This window comes from Dermacentor albipictus, chromosome 8, assembly GCF_038994185.2.
Source record: "Dermacentor albipictus isolate Rhodes 1998 colony chromosome 8, USDA_Dalb.pri_finalv2, whole genome shotgun sequence".
Lineage (NCBI taxonomy): Eukaryota > Metazoa > Arthropoda > Arachnida > Ixodida > Ixodidae > Dermacentor > Dermacentor albipictus.
In genome coordinates this window covers 107,829,956-107,847,572 of record NC_091828.1, presented here as the reverse complement: position 1 = coordinate 107,847,572, position 17,617 = coordinate 107,829,956, and the positions used below count along the sequence as shown (strand labels likewise).

Here is a 17,617-nt window from a genome sequence, read left to right as displayed (position 1 = left end):
TTCAAAACAACTGAACCCACAAACCTCTCTATAGTTCCAATTGGGCTAGCGAACACGTCCTTGTATTTGTCTAGCAGCCCATCCTGTTTAACGATTGTGTTCACTCGGAAGACCTGTGAACAGTTTAGGCAAATGTTTCAAACAGGCTCGGCCCAGCAATGCCGGTACGGTACGTCCTGGTTCATTCGCAGCTACCACAAGCGGCAGTCTCAGAGAAGTGACCTCATGAGTTACAATGACACTACTCTTCAATAGAACACTTGAGCCATGGTATGTCCATTAGCGGAACTGCACAGGCTGATATGGCTATGTCCAAAATATTTCACAAATTCGCCTTCAGGAATAACAAATACTGCTCAACCTGTGTCTGTATTCATAGCAATTTCGCAGCAATTTTCATAGCCCGTTTACATTCGTATTAACTTTGCACGGCTGAATTCTTTCTCCTAGCGCGTACAATTCTAAACTAGACACAACTTCCCTGGTGAGATTGCTCCGCCTTGTATTGCACATGCTAGCTAAATGTCCCGTCCGATAACAACTGTAGCACCTTGCCTTCATGTGTCGACAGTCCTGCTGGTGGTGGCGAACTCCACGACGAAACCACGCCGGTATCTTATCCTTGCCAGCAAACAGTTTCGTTGCGCCCGCTGCCCCACGTCGCCGACTATCGCCTGTCGTCCGCGTGGTCGTCGCGCTGGTTCTCGTGTCGACCGCGCAGTCACCGCGTTGCCACTTGACGTCCTCCTCTGGTTCTCGAGTCACGCTGGGTACCGGTAGCATCTGCCTCGCGTGATCTTCTGCGGATTCCTCGGACGTTGCACTAGCGCGCGCTTTGTCCCTCGTTGGGACCTTGCCGTCTTCAGCGGTCAAAAGCTTGCACCGAATAGCCTCGCAGCGCACACCCACGACAAACTAGCTCCGAGTGCCACAGTTAAAATCATCCTGAACGCGCGGTTCGTCTCCAAATGCTTCTGTTCTGCGATGTCAACCGGAATCCCTGTGCGCATTTATGGAAGTTATATCGCTCTGTCACTGCCGACCGGCCCGACGTGTAATGATGCAGAAGCGCCGATTCTATCCCTTCATACGTCTTCAAGGGCCTCCGCAAACATCAAGTTCCGCAGCGTGGTATATGCGCCGTCACCCAGTATCGTGATACGCCCGTCCGTCTTGCTTTGCTCGTCCAGCTTATTCACTCTCACCAAAGCCTCGAACCCATAGTCGAACCGCTCAAGTTAGATAGCCATGTTACCTGTCGTCGTGCGGTTTTTGAAAGGCGCTCAATGAATGGTTGGCGGCCAGGGGACAGTGGTGATTTTTGAGCGTCGTTTGTGATATGGCTGCTGCGGTTTGTAGCTTGAGTCTTGGCCGGAACGTTCGTGGCTTCCTCGTCGCCATTGTTAAAGGCTAGACAACTTGTTAGGAATGGGTTTATTGGCAATGGCTTCTCGGTAATTAAAATGAAGACACCAGAACCCTTGCTGGGGTAGGCTATATATATCGTTTGGGTGGCGCTGAATTGCAGCCGAGCGTTGTCTCCTGCTGGTTATAAAATGCAACACGGGGCATCTGTATAGGCTCTTGCGCAGCTCCTGGCCTCTACGAAAATTGTCTCGCCAGCTTTGACCGTCAACTGAAACGTCATCTTTACGCAGCCTAACTAGGCGTTATAAGGATACAAGTAGATCGTATTTAGATTCGTAGACGATTTCTTAGTCATCTTTAATTTAGATGCACCGACACGCTTAACATTAGTGGCTATGTCGGTCGTAGAAATCTTTAGCAAGTGTTTTCCTCGCTGAAGTTCACATTTCAGCTCAATTCAATTACGGGGTTTTACATGCCAAAACCACTTTCTGGTTATGAGGCACGCCGTAGTGGGGGACTCCGGAAATTTCGAACACCTGGGGTTCTTTAACGTGCACGTGAATCTAAGTACCCGGGTTACATTCAGGTTTTAGATCTCATACTTTTTAATGGAAATGACCCCATCTGCTAGGCTTACATGCCGAGATCCAGGAAAGCCATTCTACCCTCCGATTCCTCACATTCGAAACTGATCTAAAAGGGCAATCTCTAAATCGTGTTCCAGGTCGGCTCTCTTGAAGTCCTGCTCACAGAGGATTACGGAAAGCTTCGGTCAACAAGTAGCAAGGCTGCAACAGGCGGGTTCCCAGCGTCCGCTCCTTCAAGCTGTCCCAGAAACGCTGCTTATAGTCAGCTGCGTAAAAAGCCTGTGGTAGACTTTGTAGGTATACCACGCCGAAGAGGCGTTTATTCTAGTTTGTGTCGTGTATCTTCATAAGCTTTCTCACAACTTGCGGAAAGTCTCTGGGAAGCATGGGGTGGATCTTGCGTCTTCTGTACCATGCAAGATGGCACGACTGTGCAAAACGCGTCATAGGAAGTCAAGTAAGGAAATACTGTAGGACGAAACACGACTATCAGCAATGTCCACTTCTGTCGCGTGCATTCTTTTAAGCTGCGGTTGTGTTTGCTTTGGACACACTGGCCAGTGCCTGAACGACGGGCTGCGACAGCACTTAGGTTAACTGAAATCAAGAGAAGGGTGCTTTACGCTGCAAAAGTTGTGGTTGCTATCTGCGGTTGAAGAATGCAGAAGTTGCATGCCGTGTGTAAAGAAAATTAGAACGAGAGCTTTTGGAAGCGATGTTAACAGGACAATTTTGAATCTGATATGTGCATTAGCGTGGTTTTCGGTGGGTTTCCAAACAAAGAAGAGCGATTCATGGGTAACTAGGTAAGCTGGTTCACTCACTTCTTTTTCGTTTTTTATGCCTCTTGTACCAGTTGTGCGCAGGTGAGAGCGTACACAAGCCTTCTACTTATCACGTTTCATGAAGTGATTGTGCAGGCATTTGTATGCAATTTTTGTCGTATCGCCTCGTTTTGCGCATAGTCTTTTTACGGGGTGTTTCGGGGTGTCTTGGGCGAATGCGCAGATTGTCCTGCTACAGTGATACTTTTCCAATAAACGTCCACAGTTGTCAGTAGCGCTAGTCCCCTCTCTCTCTCCCGCCTTACTTTGTCCCGTCTTTCGCACTTCGCTGTACTCAAATATCATCATCATCATCATCATCATCATAATAATCTCATGATATTAATTAATCTTATGCGCGTCATTCTTGTCATGTCATGTAATTGCCATGCCATACATATCGTGACGTTCATGTCATGTAAGTCATTCATGTCATGTAATGCATGCCATGCTATGTATATCCTGATATATATCCAGTTAAAGCAACGACCACGACGGCATCCCGATCACGATAATTTGCCTATCTGGTCAAGCTAGCAGGAAACTTGGGTCACTGGATTGCGTAAGAATCTAGGCAGACAGACTCATAGTTGCTAAAGTAGGCAAAGAATGCTTGGCATTAAAAAATTCACTCCACCCGAGTATTCTCTCTTCACATTTCACGACACCACCGCAAGGTGGTGTAGGAACTGGAAGGCGACCTGTTATCATGGTGGCTGTAGATTTTTAATGCGTTAGCATTCTTTGGGCACTTCACGCGCTTTTCTGGGGCTGCGTTTGTACTTATGTTGGTTGCATTTGAGAGAAAACGTTAAATTGTAGCGATTGTTGGAAGCGGAATTTCGATTTAGGGCCTGGATGTTCTAACAAAATTTGTCGCAAATCGGTACATTTAGAAAATATAGAAGAAAGAAATTTACAAATCCGTAACTCTGCACTAAACGCGGTTATCGCATTTGTGTAACTGCATCCATTAGAACATCCAAAGTGAACAAATTTTATCTGTTAAACAACTTGTATTTTACGTGAATTTGTTAGAATGTTTACAAGGGTCTTATTAAACGCCCTACTTACAATTAGTGGTTCGTTTAACGTCGACCATTGTATAATAGATCAATTATGTCCGCTCTTGAGGTAGTATCAGATGCAATTCACATAATTGTGATATCATTTTTCATTGTTCAGTTATAGAGTTGTAAACGTGATAGTTTCGTTTTTAAAAAAATAGCGATTTTTAAATATTTTTGATAAACCAACGATGGTTTAAATAAAAAACCACTTCCAACATTAACTAGATGTAAAAGTTTTCTTTAATTGTAATACCCCTAATTGAATTTCATGCAGTGGTTGCCGAGAAAAACGAGTTCTCCTTTCCCTCGTGTTTAGATAGGAAGCCCCCGAGTTAAACCTTCCCCTCAAGTCTATGTCTCACACACTAGTGTTCAACATATTATTTTCCTAATATTTATAAATACTATGCGAGCAACCTATTCCGAAATCGACTGAGCACAATAGATTAAATTTGCGTATGCGCGAGTAGCCTCTAAGCAATACACTCAAAGTCTAAATACGATTTTGTAAGAGATCTGCAAGTTGGCGTCGCAGCGATACGTACCCATCGGCCATTGTCCCACAAACGCTGCCGAAAGCGCAGCGGTGACGAAGTGGTATAGACTCACGTTTTATGCGTCGTAGTCGTCGAAATCGTGCTACTGGTATCCGTCGCTTCGCCCGAGCATGCTCCCCGCGAGTTCATCGTCTTGTCAGGACGCGAGGCGCTCACCCGACACTGCCGACCGCAGAAGCGGCTCCTCCCTGCGGCGGGCCCTTGGCCCAAGCCCCACCGTCGTCGACGCCCGGTGCCTTAGAAGAGGTACCCCGAATCGTGTACCCTTTCCCTGAAGCCACGTTCTGCCGCGCAGCCTTTGGTGCCCGCTTAGAACTACCGACGACCTCGTCGGCGCTGCTCTTACGACTTCGACGCGACGTGGCCTTTCTAGCGGGTGTGATGCCTCGGTCGTCGACAGCCGCCGATTCTCCGTGGCCGGTACCCGCCGTGGTTGCTCAGTGGCTCCGGCCACGGCGGCCGCATTTCGATGGGGGCGAAATGCGAAAACACCCGTGTGCTTAGATTTAGGTGCACGTTAAAGAACCCTAGGTGGTCAAAATTTCCGGAGTCCTCCACTACGGCGTGCCTCATAATCAGAAAGTGGTTTTGGCACGTAAAACCCCAAATATTATTATATTATTATTCTCCGCGGCCGGCGTCGCGACGGGGTGTCGGCCCCGACGCCCTGTCACCCTCGTCTCGCTTGTCCGATCGTTCGCGGCGGTTTGGGCTCGCAGGCTTGCCGAAACCACCGAATGAGGTGGTCGGGGTCTGGACGCCTTCGGGCAACAGAAGAGGCTGCTGGACGTTAACCGTGGCCTCCCCGGGCCTCGCGGTGCTCTCGACGGAACTCTGTTCTTTAGCGGCGTTTCCGACTGGACCGGAAGTCGTCTGGGAGGTCGGGTGCGACACTTGGGTGAAGTCGTTCCCGACGCGCACTTGCCAAGTCGGGGCTCCGCCGTTGGGATTGAAACTGCCCGAGAAATTGAAGGTGCCGTCGAGGTTGCGGGCTGGCCCCTCGGCAGAAGTTGCCGAGCAAGTCGGAGACATTGCACGACTTCCATGGGGCGGCCGCAGTGTTCTCCGGGGGACTGGCGACAGTGTCTGCGCACGCGGTCGCGAGTCGGTTGACAGCGACGGCAGGAGTCAGGGACTCTTCGCGTCCACCTGCGGCGTGGTTCGGCTCCTGCGAGACACCGGCACCACTGCTGGCACCACCGTTGTCCAACACGTCGGTGCCGGTTGCAGCCGCGGGCGCCTTCTTGGTGTCCTTTGGCCCTCCTTTCCTTCTAGCAACGGACGACTTTTCTCGAATGCTGCTGGAAGGCTTGCTCGTAACGTCACACTTTGGGCTCTCGGATCCCGCCTTCGTCTTCTTGGCTTTCCTTTCCGTGTTACGACGCATTTTCGTAGACGCCGCAGCTTCCGCCTTGCCTTCCTCGTGACTGGAAGCGCTGGAGCTGCGGTGAGGACTTTTCGACCTGCTCGCCGATTTCCTTGGGGACGAAGCGTTCGCCAACCCATTAGGACTACGCCCTGCAGGCGCGGTCATTTTGTGACCCGAAGATGGTGTCAACTTGTGCGAACGGCCGACTCTCGACACCGGTGTAGCCGACGCGGCGACGTTCCCCGCAGGCTGTTGGTCCGCGTTCGCCGTCGCAGCCGCTGCGCGCTTGGGATTCCCGTTCTTCGGTTGGCCGTAGACGCCCGTTAGGCCTAAGCCATCAACATGGCTGACCTACCTCTGCTTTCGTTCTCGTCTGTTTCATTGAGGAGCCTCGGGAAAAGGCGGTAGAAGCGCCCACATGATTTTGCCCGCTGCGGTCGCCTCAGTTCAGGTCCTTGTGGTCGCTGGCGTTTTCGAAGTTTTCGAGGCCCCTGACGGTGGCCGATGACGAGCTGGTGGACGCCGTGGCAGTCGTGTAAGGCGGGACCTGCAGAATTCTTTCTGACGCTGACCAATATCAAGTGATGATGATATCCTCCGAAAATGGCGCAAGCCCACTTGTAGGGATGTGCCTAGGATTGGTGTGGCAGTACGAAAACGTAAAAGACAGTACAGAAGACGATTTATTCACGGTTAGTTAACGTCCCTACGCAGCTCTGGGGCTATGAGAGACACCGCTGTATATTGAGGGCTCCAGGCTGATTTTGGTCACGTGGTAATCTGCAACGTGCACCTAAAACGACACGAGCGTTTTTGCATTTCGTTCATCGAAACGCGGCCGCTGTGACCTAGAATGAAAATGGACCAACGAAGAAGGAGATGATGAACGACCTCACTGCTGTTAAATTTCACAATTCCCAGGCGTAACAGAAATTGAAGAATTACCAAGGTAATTAGACAACGGATTAATTCGCTAATTGTACATTAGCATTCGTCGTGGAAGTAACGGCCGCGTATTCAAATAACGTGAAGAGCGTGAATTGTAGTTTCACAGGCCATTCCGTAAGAAAAGAATGTGCAAGGAAAACAAGGGATAATGATGTCCTACGCCTCACTGGGCGATCGAAAGGTTTTGCTAACACTAGAATAACACATCGCGTATAGAGATCAACACATCCATACTGTGCAGAGACTGTGCCTTTACAACGCCATTTAGAAACATTACTGCACAGAACGAAGACGCTCTGTTCTTGAATCTCGCGTCTAGAACACTGTCCTGGCGGCCAAACAAACTGCCAGAGCACAAGGCCACTAGCATGGCGAGAGTGAGTGAGTGAGTGAGTGAGTGAGTGAGTGAGTGAGTGAGTGAGTGAGTGAGTGAGTGAGTGAGTGAAACAACTTTATTTTGTCCACCATAGACGTGAGCAAACGCCACGCCACCTGGCTAGGCCCACTCGGGGACCATCAGGTGGAACCTGACGGCCCTGTCGCGACCCTCTGGACTGCCAGGGTGGCGAGAGCAGAAAAAGGCCATCGCTCAAATGTATAGGAACGCATGGTTACTATCCAGCCGGTTTCGCAACGCGTGTATTCATTAGCGATACCACGTGATGCGAAACACGTGGCCAGCGCAGTCCGGAAGAGGCGGCTCACGAGTTCTAGGCAATTGCCTTGGGCACCACACATTTTCCCTGCACCTACTTACCCGTGGCAACTTGAACGTCTTGTGCTTCCGGCCGCAGCAGAGACACCGTTTTACAGTAACCACACGAGCGTAACGCCAACCTCTTTATTGCCCGCTGACAAATACTAGAGTACAAACACTGGTCACGAGCATAGAGTTTCACGCTAGCAACACTAGTGGGAAATTATGGCTGTTTAAAGACCGGTATGGGATTGGCGGTCTGGGCCTGGATTTACCCTGAACTTCGTCCTACCGACTCCGAACTCTTCACATTAAAAACTGCTCGAAACATTTTTTTCATCACGAATTTCTTGTATGTCTGCGATTATACTTATCCACCCTGCAACTTCTGCAGTTGTTTGGTTTTTAGTGATGCGCCCTTTTCCTGCGATCATTACTGTACACGATCTGGCGTCTTGAATTTTCATCATAAGGTTCCTCTCGTTGAAGTTTGTCCTATGTTGTGTCAATGCCACTGATATCATAGACTGCTCAGGGCTTCAGCAAACAAACAAACAAACAAACAAACAAACAAACAAACAAACAAACAAACAAACAAACAAACAAACAAACAAACAAACAAACAAACAAACAAACAAACAAACAAATAAATAAATAAATAAATAAATAAATAAATAAATAAATAAATAACAAGCCATCTATTTCCTTAAAGATTGAGAGCTTTTCGGCATGATCAGTGCTACCCAACATCAATATAGAGATTGGGTGCCACCGATGTTCGAAAGTGTTACTGTTTATTTATTGGCTGGCAAATACTTAAATGCATTGGCTGTGAGCGTAACAGTCATTTACTACTACAAGGCCAACGTTGTGATGACCGTATGCATAATAGCCGAAGAAGCTGCAATGAGCCGTGACAACGAAGCCACGTCTTATCGTACCAAAATCCGTGCTAATTCTGATTTTAACTGGGGCTGAGAGATTTCAGTGCCATATTTCCCTCTAGTGATCTCCGTATGAAACTCTATGGTCACGAGGCCCAACGGAAACAGGAAGTGTTTCTTTTTTTTTCTTCTTCCAATAGAAAGGCTACGTTTGGTCCCGTAACTTGATGCACCAAGCCGGGAATTAGCCGCCTTCGCACCGAAAGAACAACAGTGTTGTTTTACAACGTAACACATACCAGCACAGCATCGCAACACAAGGCATCAATGATTTGCGGACTCAGCGGCCAAGCCGCACTGTACAAGGAAACCGATTTCGGTGAGGAATACTTTCAATGCAATCACATACGTTCACGGCGTTATACATAGGAAGGCTGATGCTGAGATACATGTTTATTTCGTTCACTATTATGTTAAGAACAGGTGATGTCAAGAACTGAAATTTGGCTTCGTCGGTGCCGATTCATCCTGCTGTCTTAGATGCCAAGCAGAGCACAGTAAGAAGAGAGCGAAGAACGTCGCTGCTCAGAATTGCAAGGCTTTATTTAAACCAAACAAATAAGTAACTCTAAAGAACCATCACTCATGTCACGAACGCGGAAGAAACCCAGACAAGGAATGAGGGAGCAGACAGGGAAGCTGATCCCGTGCTCCCCGGATAGTCTATCTCCTTAACGGGCCTTGCAAGTTAGGAACAGCTGACACAGCCAACAGAGTTCTTGAAGGTAACGTACGCTTCTGAAAATCTTCGCATACGCTTACTACTGTGCGGCAACAAGATACCTGCATTGCTAAACAACGGCTAGCAGCCACAGCTAGCTCACGCACTGATCAGCCAAGTTGCTCCAGATGCAAGTACAGCGGCATTGTCCGTCATTTTCTTATTGGGTTCTGCTTGCTATCGAAAAATATGGATGTTAAAAAGCTGACCACGCGGTTATCTAGTTACCGACTGAACAGTTTGTGATGATAGCTCTGAACTGTCATGATTCGTGCTGCTTTACCCTTTTTGGCAGTTAATCTTCTACCTAGAGGCGGATGGGATGTCCATTCATGAACGAATATATAACTGTTGTCTCACAACAAATTGGGTGATATCCACACGCGAATTTTAAGGGGGGGGGGATGGAAAGTTGTATCTACGTGGTGATATCAAACAGGATGTCCGAACACGATGATCACTGGAGCGACAAAGACGAGCTCTGTTCTTTTCTTCTTTTTTTTGTAGTTGCACCATGGTTCGATGACTGTAAAGAAGGATTCAGTATGTGTTTACAGAAAGCAGCTAATTACATTACTAAGCCGGAAATTGACATTGGGACGTCCTGAAGCATACAAAAACCTGTCGTGTTTAAAACACAGTGTTTTTGCTGACGGTTCGCAGGGAGGGAATACGCTCGCGTGGTTGCCAACAGTTCCCGATGGATTACAGGGAGACATTAAAGAGAAGCATTAGGTCAATTTGCATTAAAGGACTGTGCCTTCACAATTATGTTTAGGAAAATTGCTGCACAATACGAAGACGCTCCGTTCTTGAATCTCGCGGTGAAACCCGAGCACGGATGCGTTCGTGTGACGTCAATTAGCTTAACAATTTTTCTTGTATACGGGCCAGTTTTGGTGCAGAAAGGTTGCCAATCAAACCTCATTAGACTGACTGGTTTGTTTGTTCAGAATGCAAAGAAGTCTTTTTTTTTTCACTGATAAGCCATTACCTGGACCGGAGCAGACGCTGCTAGAAATCCATGAGATCGCGGCAAGCTGGTATACGGGAAGCTCAGAAAGACGCTGTCATCCGTTTTCCATTCTTGCGTCTTACCGACTTACCATACCTTCACTCACGATAAGAGTGGCTGTGGTGCTATAGAAGAAGCACAATTTAAGTATACAGTTTAACTTAATGTTTCCCTTCAGTGCCAGTTAGGTCAAGGGCCATGCGAACAAGAACCGTCCCCGACAGGCGACATGTTTATACAGATACATCCGGGGATTTGCCAAGCGTAGGCCGAACTCGAGCAGTGGTTTTCTACTAACAATTCAGTGCTCATGACCTCATGAAGGCATGCGTTATCGTCGTTCATGAGCGCAATACAACACTTAAGGACAAACAATGAACAACTGTCGTTAGCAGAATATACATTTATAATTACATCCGTAATTCAGAACGGCTACGCAGAGAACCGTTCCGAGCGGTTACGTTCGTGTACACCTTGTGTTTCAACGCTACGTTACAGCACAATGCGCCAGAAAAAGTACTGCGAAAGCATGTTGCAGCGTTTCGCTACGTCGGATATAATGACTAGGAAAACCTTTGCGAAGCACTTCAGACCACTCACACGCAGTGCGAATTCGGGCGGAGACGACTGTACATCGTGTCACGTTGACGCCACGTGGTACCTGTACTGTTTCATACAAACTGGACGGAATTTCCATTGTAAGAAAGCGTTTGTCAAGTCTTCTGGTCTATAATCCTCTAACCTTGATCCAGAACTTTGGCTCTTGTGTTGTTTGAGAAAAGCATTGCAATCGTAGCACGTCAGCAGCACCGGTAGACCATGATGACCATAATCCACACGTAGAACGCAGTACGTGTCTAATGCACGGAAAGTCAACTATCCCACTTATCACCGCCGAGTGGCTTGCGAACATTTCGCGGAGGGGTTAATCCGCAAAGTGTGGCATTACAACAGAGCGCCTTGTACGCGTGGATTGTGTCGGGTTAACCACGCAGCTTGTACATACCTGGCCCTGCAAACATGCGACATGCTGAAGACCTTGCACGGGAACGCTCAGAACATTTCTACGGGGCGCAGCAGTCTTGTAGCTCTGCGTCGAGGCAGGGCTCACATTCTTCAGCGGTCACTGCCCTTAAGTTGCCTCCGGTGGCAGCAACGCGCAGGATCCCGCCAAATCCCGACGTCAGTGGGGCACCCACGCGCGCACACCTATACACGGTTCAGCTTTCCACGTACAATCGGAGCACGTCTTGCAGCGCGATGCGGCTACGCGGTTCAGCGTTCCACGTAGAAGCGGAGCACGTCTTGCAGCGTGATGCGGCCGCGGGTGGCTTGCCTCACGGTGGCCGTCGCAGTCCTGGCCGGCAGAGACCGCCGGCCCGCGCCGCTGCCGACAGTTCGCAGGACGCGGGAGCGAAGCGTCGCATCTACAGGGGGTGGAAACAGACGCGGACACAGAAGCTTCCAGCCAGCGGTGACGAGCTTTGCGTCGCCAGCGGGTCGTCGAAGGGCAGGGAGAGAGAGAGACCACTGCCCCGCGTCTACTGAATGCTACACGACTCTTGCTCTGGAAGCACACCGAAAAGAGAGAGAGACACACACAGCACACTGGTCAGCACCTGCCGCTGGAACATTTTTGCACCTCTCTCTTTCCCTCTGTGGTTAGCTGCAAAGGCTCGACCTGTGGCTATAGTTTAGCTGGCAGGACACTCCATACGAGATGTCGTTGAGAGATCTTCTAGTCATGCTGCTTGTGATATTGGTGCAATACTAACGCGAGGAGCGCTGATTAAAACACAAGCAGGATGTTTTGCTGGTTTTCACTTTATTCGCGAGAAACAAAGAAACGGGCATACAATAAGTGTATAACAAGCATCATATGTCAAAAATTACGTTTCTTGAAGAACATCTGCGTCCTGTCAACGGAAATGTGGAATTTAATGTGGTTAGCAAAAAAAAAAAAAGTTGTAGAACACTCTATAAGAGCAAAGAAAGCAAAGAAAGCAGTGTACTACAATTAAGGCGAAGAGAAACCAACAAGGCAACAGAAACAAGCAGGCAAGCAAGCAAGGAAACATGCATGACATCGTTTCGTTTGGCGTCGTCTTTGAAGAAACCTCCAAATAGCATTTACCTGCGCCATAACCGTAATGTATGGCCACGGCTGTTTCCGCAACATGGCTAGTGTTGCGTCATTCATGTCTGAGCAGAAAACAGTAATAAATATGTCGGTAAATAGTCGGGTGAACGGATTCCAACCATCGGGCCCAGCGGCGTGCGCAAAAGTTCATGAACTCAAGATGGTTTTATCACTGAAGCCCCGTCCACATGCTATCAGTTGAGCTCCATGGCCGATAGTGTTCACTGCTGGTTCCAGGAGGGAACATTATCAGGCTAACACTACTGACGTTTTATCTAGAAATACTCCTCCTGCGCCTTGCTTATGTTGACTGAAGAACAAAGTATGGTTAATGCGGTATTTTGATGGGCTTAGTTGGTGCATACCGACATGTTCGGCTAGCGTAACATTACACACAGGGACGACTTTCCGTACTTGTTTCATTTCTGTTCCCTCCGTTGTAAAGTTATGCTGACGGAAACTGTAGAGGATAGTTCGGCGTATATTAAGCTCAGAGAAAAATGAGGGAGTTCGCAGAGCCTGCTCAGAAGGTGTGATATAGAGGAGCCATTGCTGATAGCCACCGAGGGTTAGAGAGATGTCAAAAATGTTTCGTGCACGTCAAGTGCTCCAGTGCCCCTGAAATACTTCGGATCCTTCTAACACGGTGTGCTCGTGCGATAGACGTGCTATAGCGATGTACAGAGACCTACGTTTCTGTTCTTGCAAGGCACTTTGCACTTATTGATGCTTCGATATCAGTCAAAGTTAGCAGCATGATCACAGTTTCCGATCCGCATTGCTCAATAACCATTTTGCTTGCCCGGTTTGTACATTAAAAAAAAAATTGCCTCCCTACGCACACCACTTCATCAAAGACTGGTGCGACTGCAAAGAGCTGAACTGGTTTCGCCTCTTGTCGGAAGCAAGAGTTTTGGACAAACCATAAAAGACATGAAATTCCAAATGTTTTGTTGTATGACACAGACCAGAAAAATGCAATTTTGTTGCAAAATTTAAGCAATAACAAAACAGCAGTAAGTGCACAAACTTCCAATATCTTTATTTTAAAAAGCACAGGTCCCTGTACAACTCTCATCGGAGCGCACAATAATATTTAGCAAGCAACCGAAGCCCTTGTGCATCAAACGCCAATCAGTCACCGTCATCAATATTAGAGAGAGAGAGAGGGGGGGGGGTGATCAGGTGGCCACGACAAGGCAGCGTGTCACGTACAGTGCAGGCCAGAACATCACGGATAGAACAGCTTCACGATGAACACAGCACGCGGGTAGTCAAGATGTTAAAGACGTACAACTGATTCGACTCCACTGTGCAGAGAACCACGTCGCATCTGGACTGAAGAAGACACTGTTCTTCAATCACGTTTCCTTATGTTTCTTGAATTGATTGAGAAACAAAAACTTCCTTTAGTGCATTCAAATAGGCCACGAAAGCACCTGGCTTACAAGCTCGTCACCCATAGATGGCTGTAGGGTGTCATCAAAGTGCAGCGACCTCTTCCGCCGAGGTCTCGTAACCACCACCTCCTACTACTTGAATTCGCACGCAATAAAAGCCTTACAGCAAAGCGTGAAAAACTGGTGCATAACGTTTTGTAGCGCATCTTGTCGCATTAACAGGCTTCGTTGTAAAAGTTTTCCCTTTTAATTTTACTCTTTGCTGTTGGATATACTTACGTAGCTGGCTTTTTTTTTTCTCCGTTGCTCTATTGCTCACGAAAGCCATAGGCTTCCGTGAGCAATGAGCGATTCCGTGAGTCGAATGAGGTACCCGCTGTGCTTCAGTAACACCTCACGGCAGTTTCCGATCGATAAACATTCTTTACACGGCGCCCGCGATCCGAATGCACTGGAGTGAAGGTGCGTTTTTCAAGCAACTCCTTTTCGTCGTAAGAATAATCAGGAACCATGATTGAAGCAGAGTGTCCTCTTTTTTAGTCGGGACCTGGCATTGTGCCCTACACATTGGAGTCAAGGTAGAGCTTCTCTTGAGGCTTGATATTGCGTATTGAGAAGTAGCCGACCCTAAACGAAAACAATGTCTTGTTGATGTTCATAAAAAAAGAAGAGAACAAGTGGAGAGACAAAATTTCAGAATGCCAGCTCCTGAATGCCGTCAGTGTAGTTCTGTCGTGGAGCTATTTGTCCTGAGTGCTGCACCATCCCTGTGCCACTCCCCCCCCCCCCCCCCTGACCCGTACTACATCGTTCCATAGTCCTTTGATACTGCACAACCACTGCTCCCTGCCTAGACCTGCGGAGCACCTCTGTTGGACAGCATTACTTATTTAATGAAATTTGATACATGTTCTAGAGAAAATATGTAATTTATATTGACGCTGACCGAAAGTCTGGGAAAAACATCGCGAAAATCACAAAGTTAGAAAAAGCACTGAAGCTCCTTGTTCGCAAATTAATAATAACTTAGCAGTGTTTATTTAGTTTATTTTATTGTTTTCACCGATTAGGGCTTCCAGAGCGGACAAAGTTGATTTATGATGCATCACGTTCCAGTAATTTGTGAGCAAGAATTTTGAAAGACTCACGTGAACAAAGCAGCTGTTTATGATAAACTATGCACTAGTACATTATATTTGTCCGCTTTCTATGACCTGAGAGGTACAGGTCAGATGTTGTGTGTCTTATTTCAATGTTCCATTAAGTTTGTATAACTAGACGCAGCAATTTCTTTCTTGAAACTAACCGGCATCAAAGATTTTGAAGAATCAGGGTCGTAAATAAAGCAGAATGCTTCAACAGTCACAACAATTTTACCTTTTTTGCTTAAAGAAAACAACTTTAATTCAAATGTGTCGAGAAGGTGATTAAAAAGAAGAACACGTATTTACCTCTCAAACATGTTTTTCTTATTTGAATAGAAAATTTGGAGGTGGCCCCAAGCTAAAGATTTCTCTTAATGGCCACTTATATCCGCATATCCACGCCACCCACCACACCTCCTCTCCCCCCACACACCTCCTTTAATTTTTGCCAGGAACATGCACCAGCGCGTGATCACGAAATACGAATTACCTTTCTTCCTCGGGGTCCTGCGGTAGCCGTCATGTAGCTGCGGCAAAGACTCAAGGGAGTCCCTTCTGAAAGGGGAGACAAAAGCGTTAGCTTAGCACAGCGTACACATCACCACGAACATTTCCCTCTACTTTCAAGATCTCAGATTTCCTTCTTGTTTATTTTTTCAAACTGCTCTATGGAGCACAGCGTCAGTGCTGTTTGCGTGCTCTTGCAGGAAAACATGCCACAGCTTAGTTTTCTTGCAGCGTTACGGTGCCTGGTCATACGCGCCCAAGCGCGCCTAGACGCGTCTAGACGCGCTTTAACCAACGAATCACGATGCTGGGGCCACGCACGCAGCCCCCCTATTCTCCTGTAGTTTCGAACAAAATTTGCAAGAAATAACTCTAGCACTACAACTCAGCCGGTCACGAGAATGATGGCTAGTATGTAGATTTATTTAATCTTGATGATTTTGGTTTCCGTCGTTCCTTTATCGGTATCTGTTGCGTTTCCATCTTTCTAAGCATCCAAAGAATGATAGCTTTTTAAGCGCACGAAGGCTATGCGTTTCTACACGTGAGCAAATCATTGGTTATTATCGCACTTATAAATCAATATATTTTGTCTAAAATTACCAATCCTGCGAAGTCACGAACCCGTTTAAAACCAGGAAGGCTAAGCTTAAAAAAATCTATGCACTACTTATCGTTCGCGTGGTGGCTAAACTGTCACACCTGCAGCTACCGTAGGCACCAGTGCCACGGTTCTTTACAGAAATTCATGTAAAGAATTTTATTGAGGGAACATTGCTTTCCTTCCCCTGTAATTGTTGCAGCCGTTTTCAGAGCATGGACAACTTCCGACGTGCGCTATTATCATTCTTACGCTTTAGCCGGCAAACTATGAGGGGCGGCAAAACCGGCCAACCATAATCAGCCTCTGAACAATGTGACCAGCATCTGAAAGAGTGGCACGCTCTGGGCGATGGCCCACTTTTTATTTCGCTAGTAGAGGCTGTCAGAATAAAAAGAAAGGGGGGGGGGGTGAGCTATGGTCAGTTTCCCAAAGTTTAGCTGAATAGGCTGGACCACCGCAGACATGCAGTCTCGTCGAGCGACGCTAGCCGTTAAAAAATTCATGAAAATTCATGCTGCATGATTATATAATGTTACAATACCTACCTATACGCAGGTTTACATTTACAAGACAAAATCTTAAACGGAAATCAACACTACAATGGCTTAGCAGCCAAACCCCTGCAAGTTGTTCTTGTTTACACCACGAGCTGCAGTCACCTGCGGAACTATCAAGAGTTCAGATCTCAGTTTTCACAATAAAATGAATGAATATGCTGACCGGAAGCTATTTGTAACTTTGGAAGCTTTTTTTTGATAGTATCCACACTAAGAGGGACAAACTTCAGTCAGGCCAGGAGGCATTCGTGATTAATCTGCTCAGGCCAGAAGGAAATCGTTTCTTTCACTGTTTCTGTATCTTCAAACCTTCGTGGGCAGATTTGCGATCGCTGCAGCAGTGGTGTTCGCTGTCCTCGTCTCATTTTCAAAATGTCTAACAATGCCGAGGTGCTCAAGTTGCTTCAACGTGATGCGACACCGTGTACAGTAAAGACATTCGAATGGTGGCGCACCGGTAGGCCGGATGAAGCAGCCTCCGATCCAGAACAGACGACGTGCCGTTGGCGAGGGCAGATGACGCCACGGAGCTTGCGTTGGAACCCACGTAGCGGCGCACCTGCGGCGTTCCCGGCGACGTACTTTCGACCAACTGGCTACGCGAGCGCTCGGCGGTGCGCAGGAACCTCCTCTGGTTGGCCAGACTGGAAATGCGCCTCGTGCTCTCCTCGATGTCTTCTCGGTGGCTGACGTAGTTGGTCAACTGGAGCGAGAAGACGCGAATGCGAACAAATTGGTTACAGCAGTGCTCCACACGCACTCCCTCACGACGGAAAAGAGAAAGTCACACGGAGCTTAGCCGTTGTAAAGACCAACTGGCCGCCTTGTGCTGGCTTAAAGAGACCAAGAAAGTTACAAGGTTCCACTTTGATGCTTCTGTTGCGTAAAGATACGTAAAGTGTCCTCTGAACGAGTATGAGTTATTAGGCGGCGCCACTCGTACACACACATATGGATATCACCGCGCTTTATCTGGTCTTCGTTATACCTCCATGAGAGGCAAGCGTGACAGCAGACGTCTTCAGAGCGCATGGAGTACATACCACGAAGAAGGCCTCCGGGAAGCCCCAGCTATCTCTATTGCTTCGGTGCGCTCCTAACAGCTGGCACCATTTTTCACGCAGATATGGCGGCCTAGGAAGCAAAAGTCGGCTACAAGCG

At 47.7% G+C, this 17,617-nt stretch overlaps 1 protein-coding gene across 6 annotated transcripts in view; it reads right to left on the bottom strand.

Moving 5' to 3' along the window:
• LOC139048971 (kinesin-like protein KIF19) overlaps nucleotides 1-17,617 on the bottom strand; it is a 214,136-nt gene that overhangs the window by 30,939 nt on the left and 165,580 nt on the right. For 3 of the 6 annotated variants that reach the window (XM_070523981.1, XM_070523983.1, XM_070523980.1), the window contains exons 21-22: nucleotides 16,912-17,159; nucleotides 15,279-15,343 (exon numbers count right to left, since the gene is read on the bottom strand). In XM_070523981.1, coding sequence (XP_070380082.1) covers nucleotides 15,279-15,343; nucleotides 16,912-17,159 — 313 coding nt within the window. Of the gene's footprint in view, nucleotides 1-10,491; nucleotides 11,671-15,278; nucleotides 15,344-16,911; nucleotides 17,160-17,617 lie in introns of those variants that run through there. The other 3 variants (XM_070523982.1, XM_070523984.1, XM_070523985.1) reach the window with 3 other exon arrangements.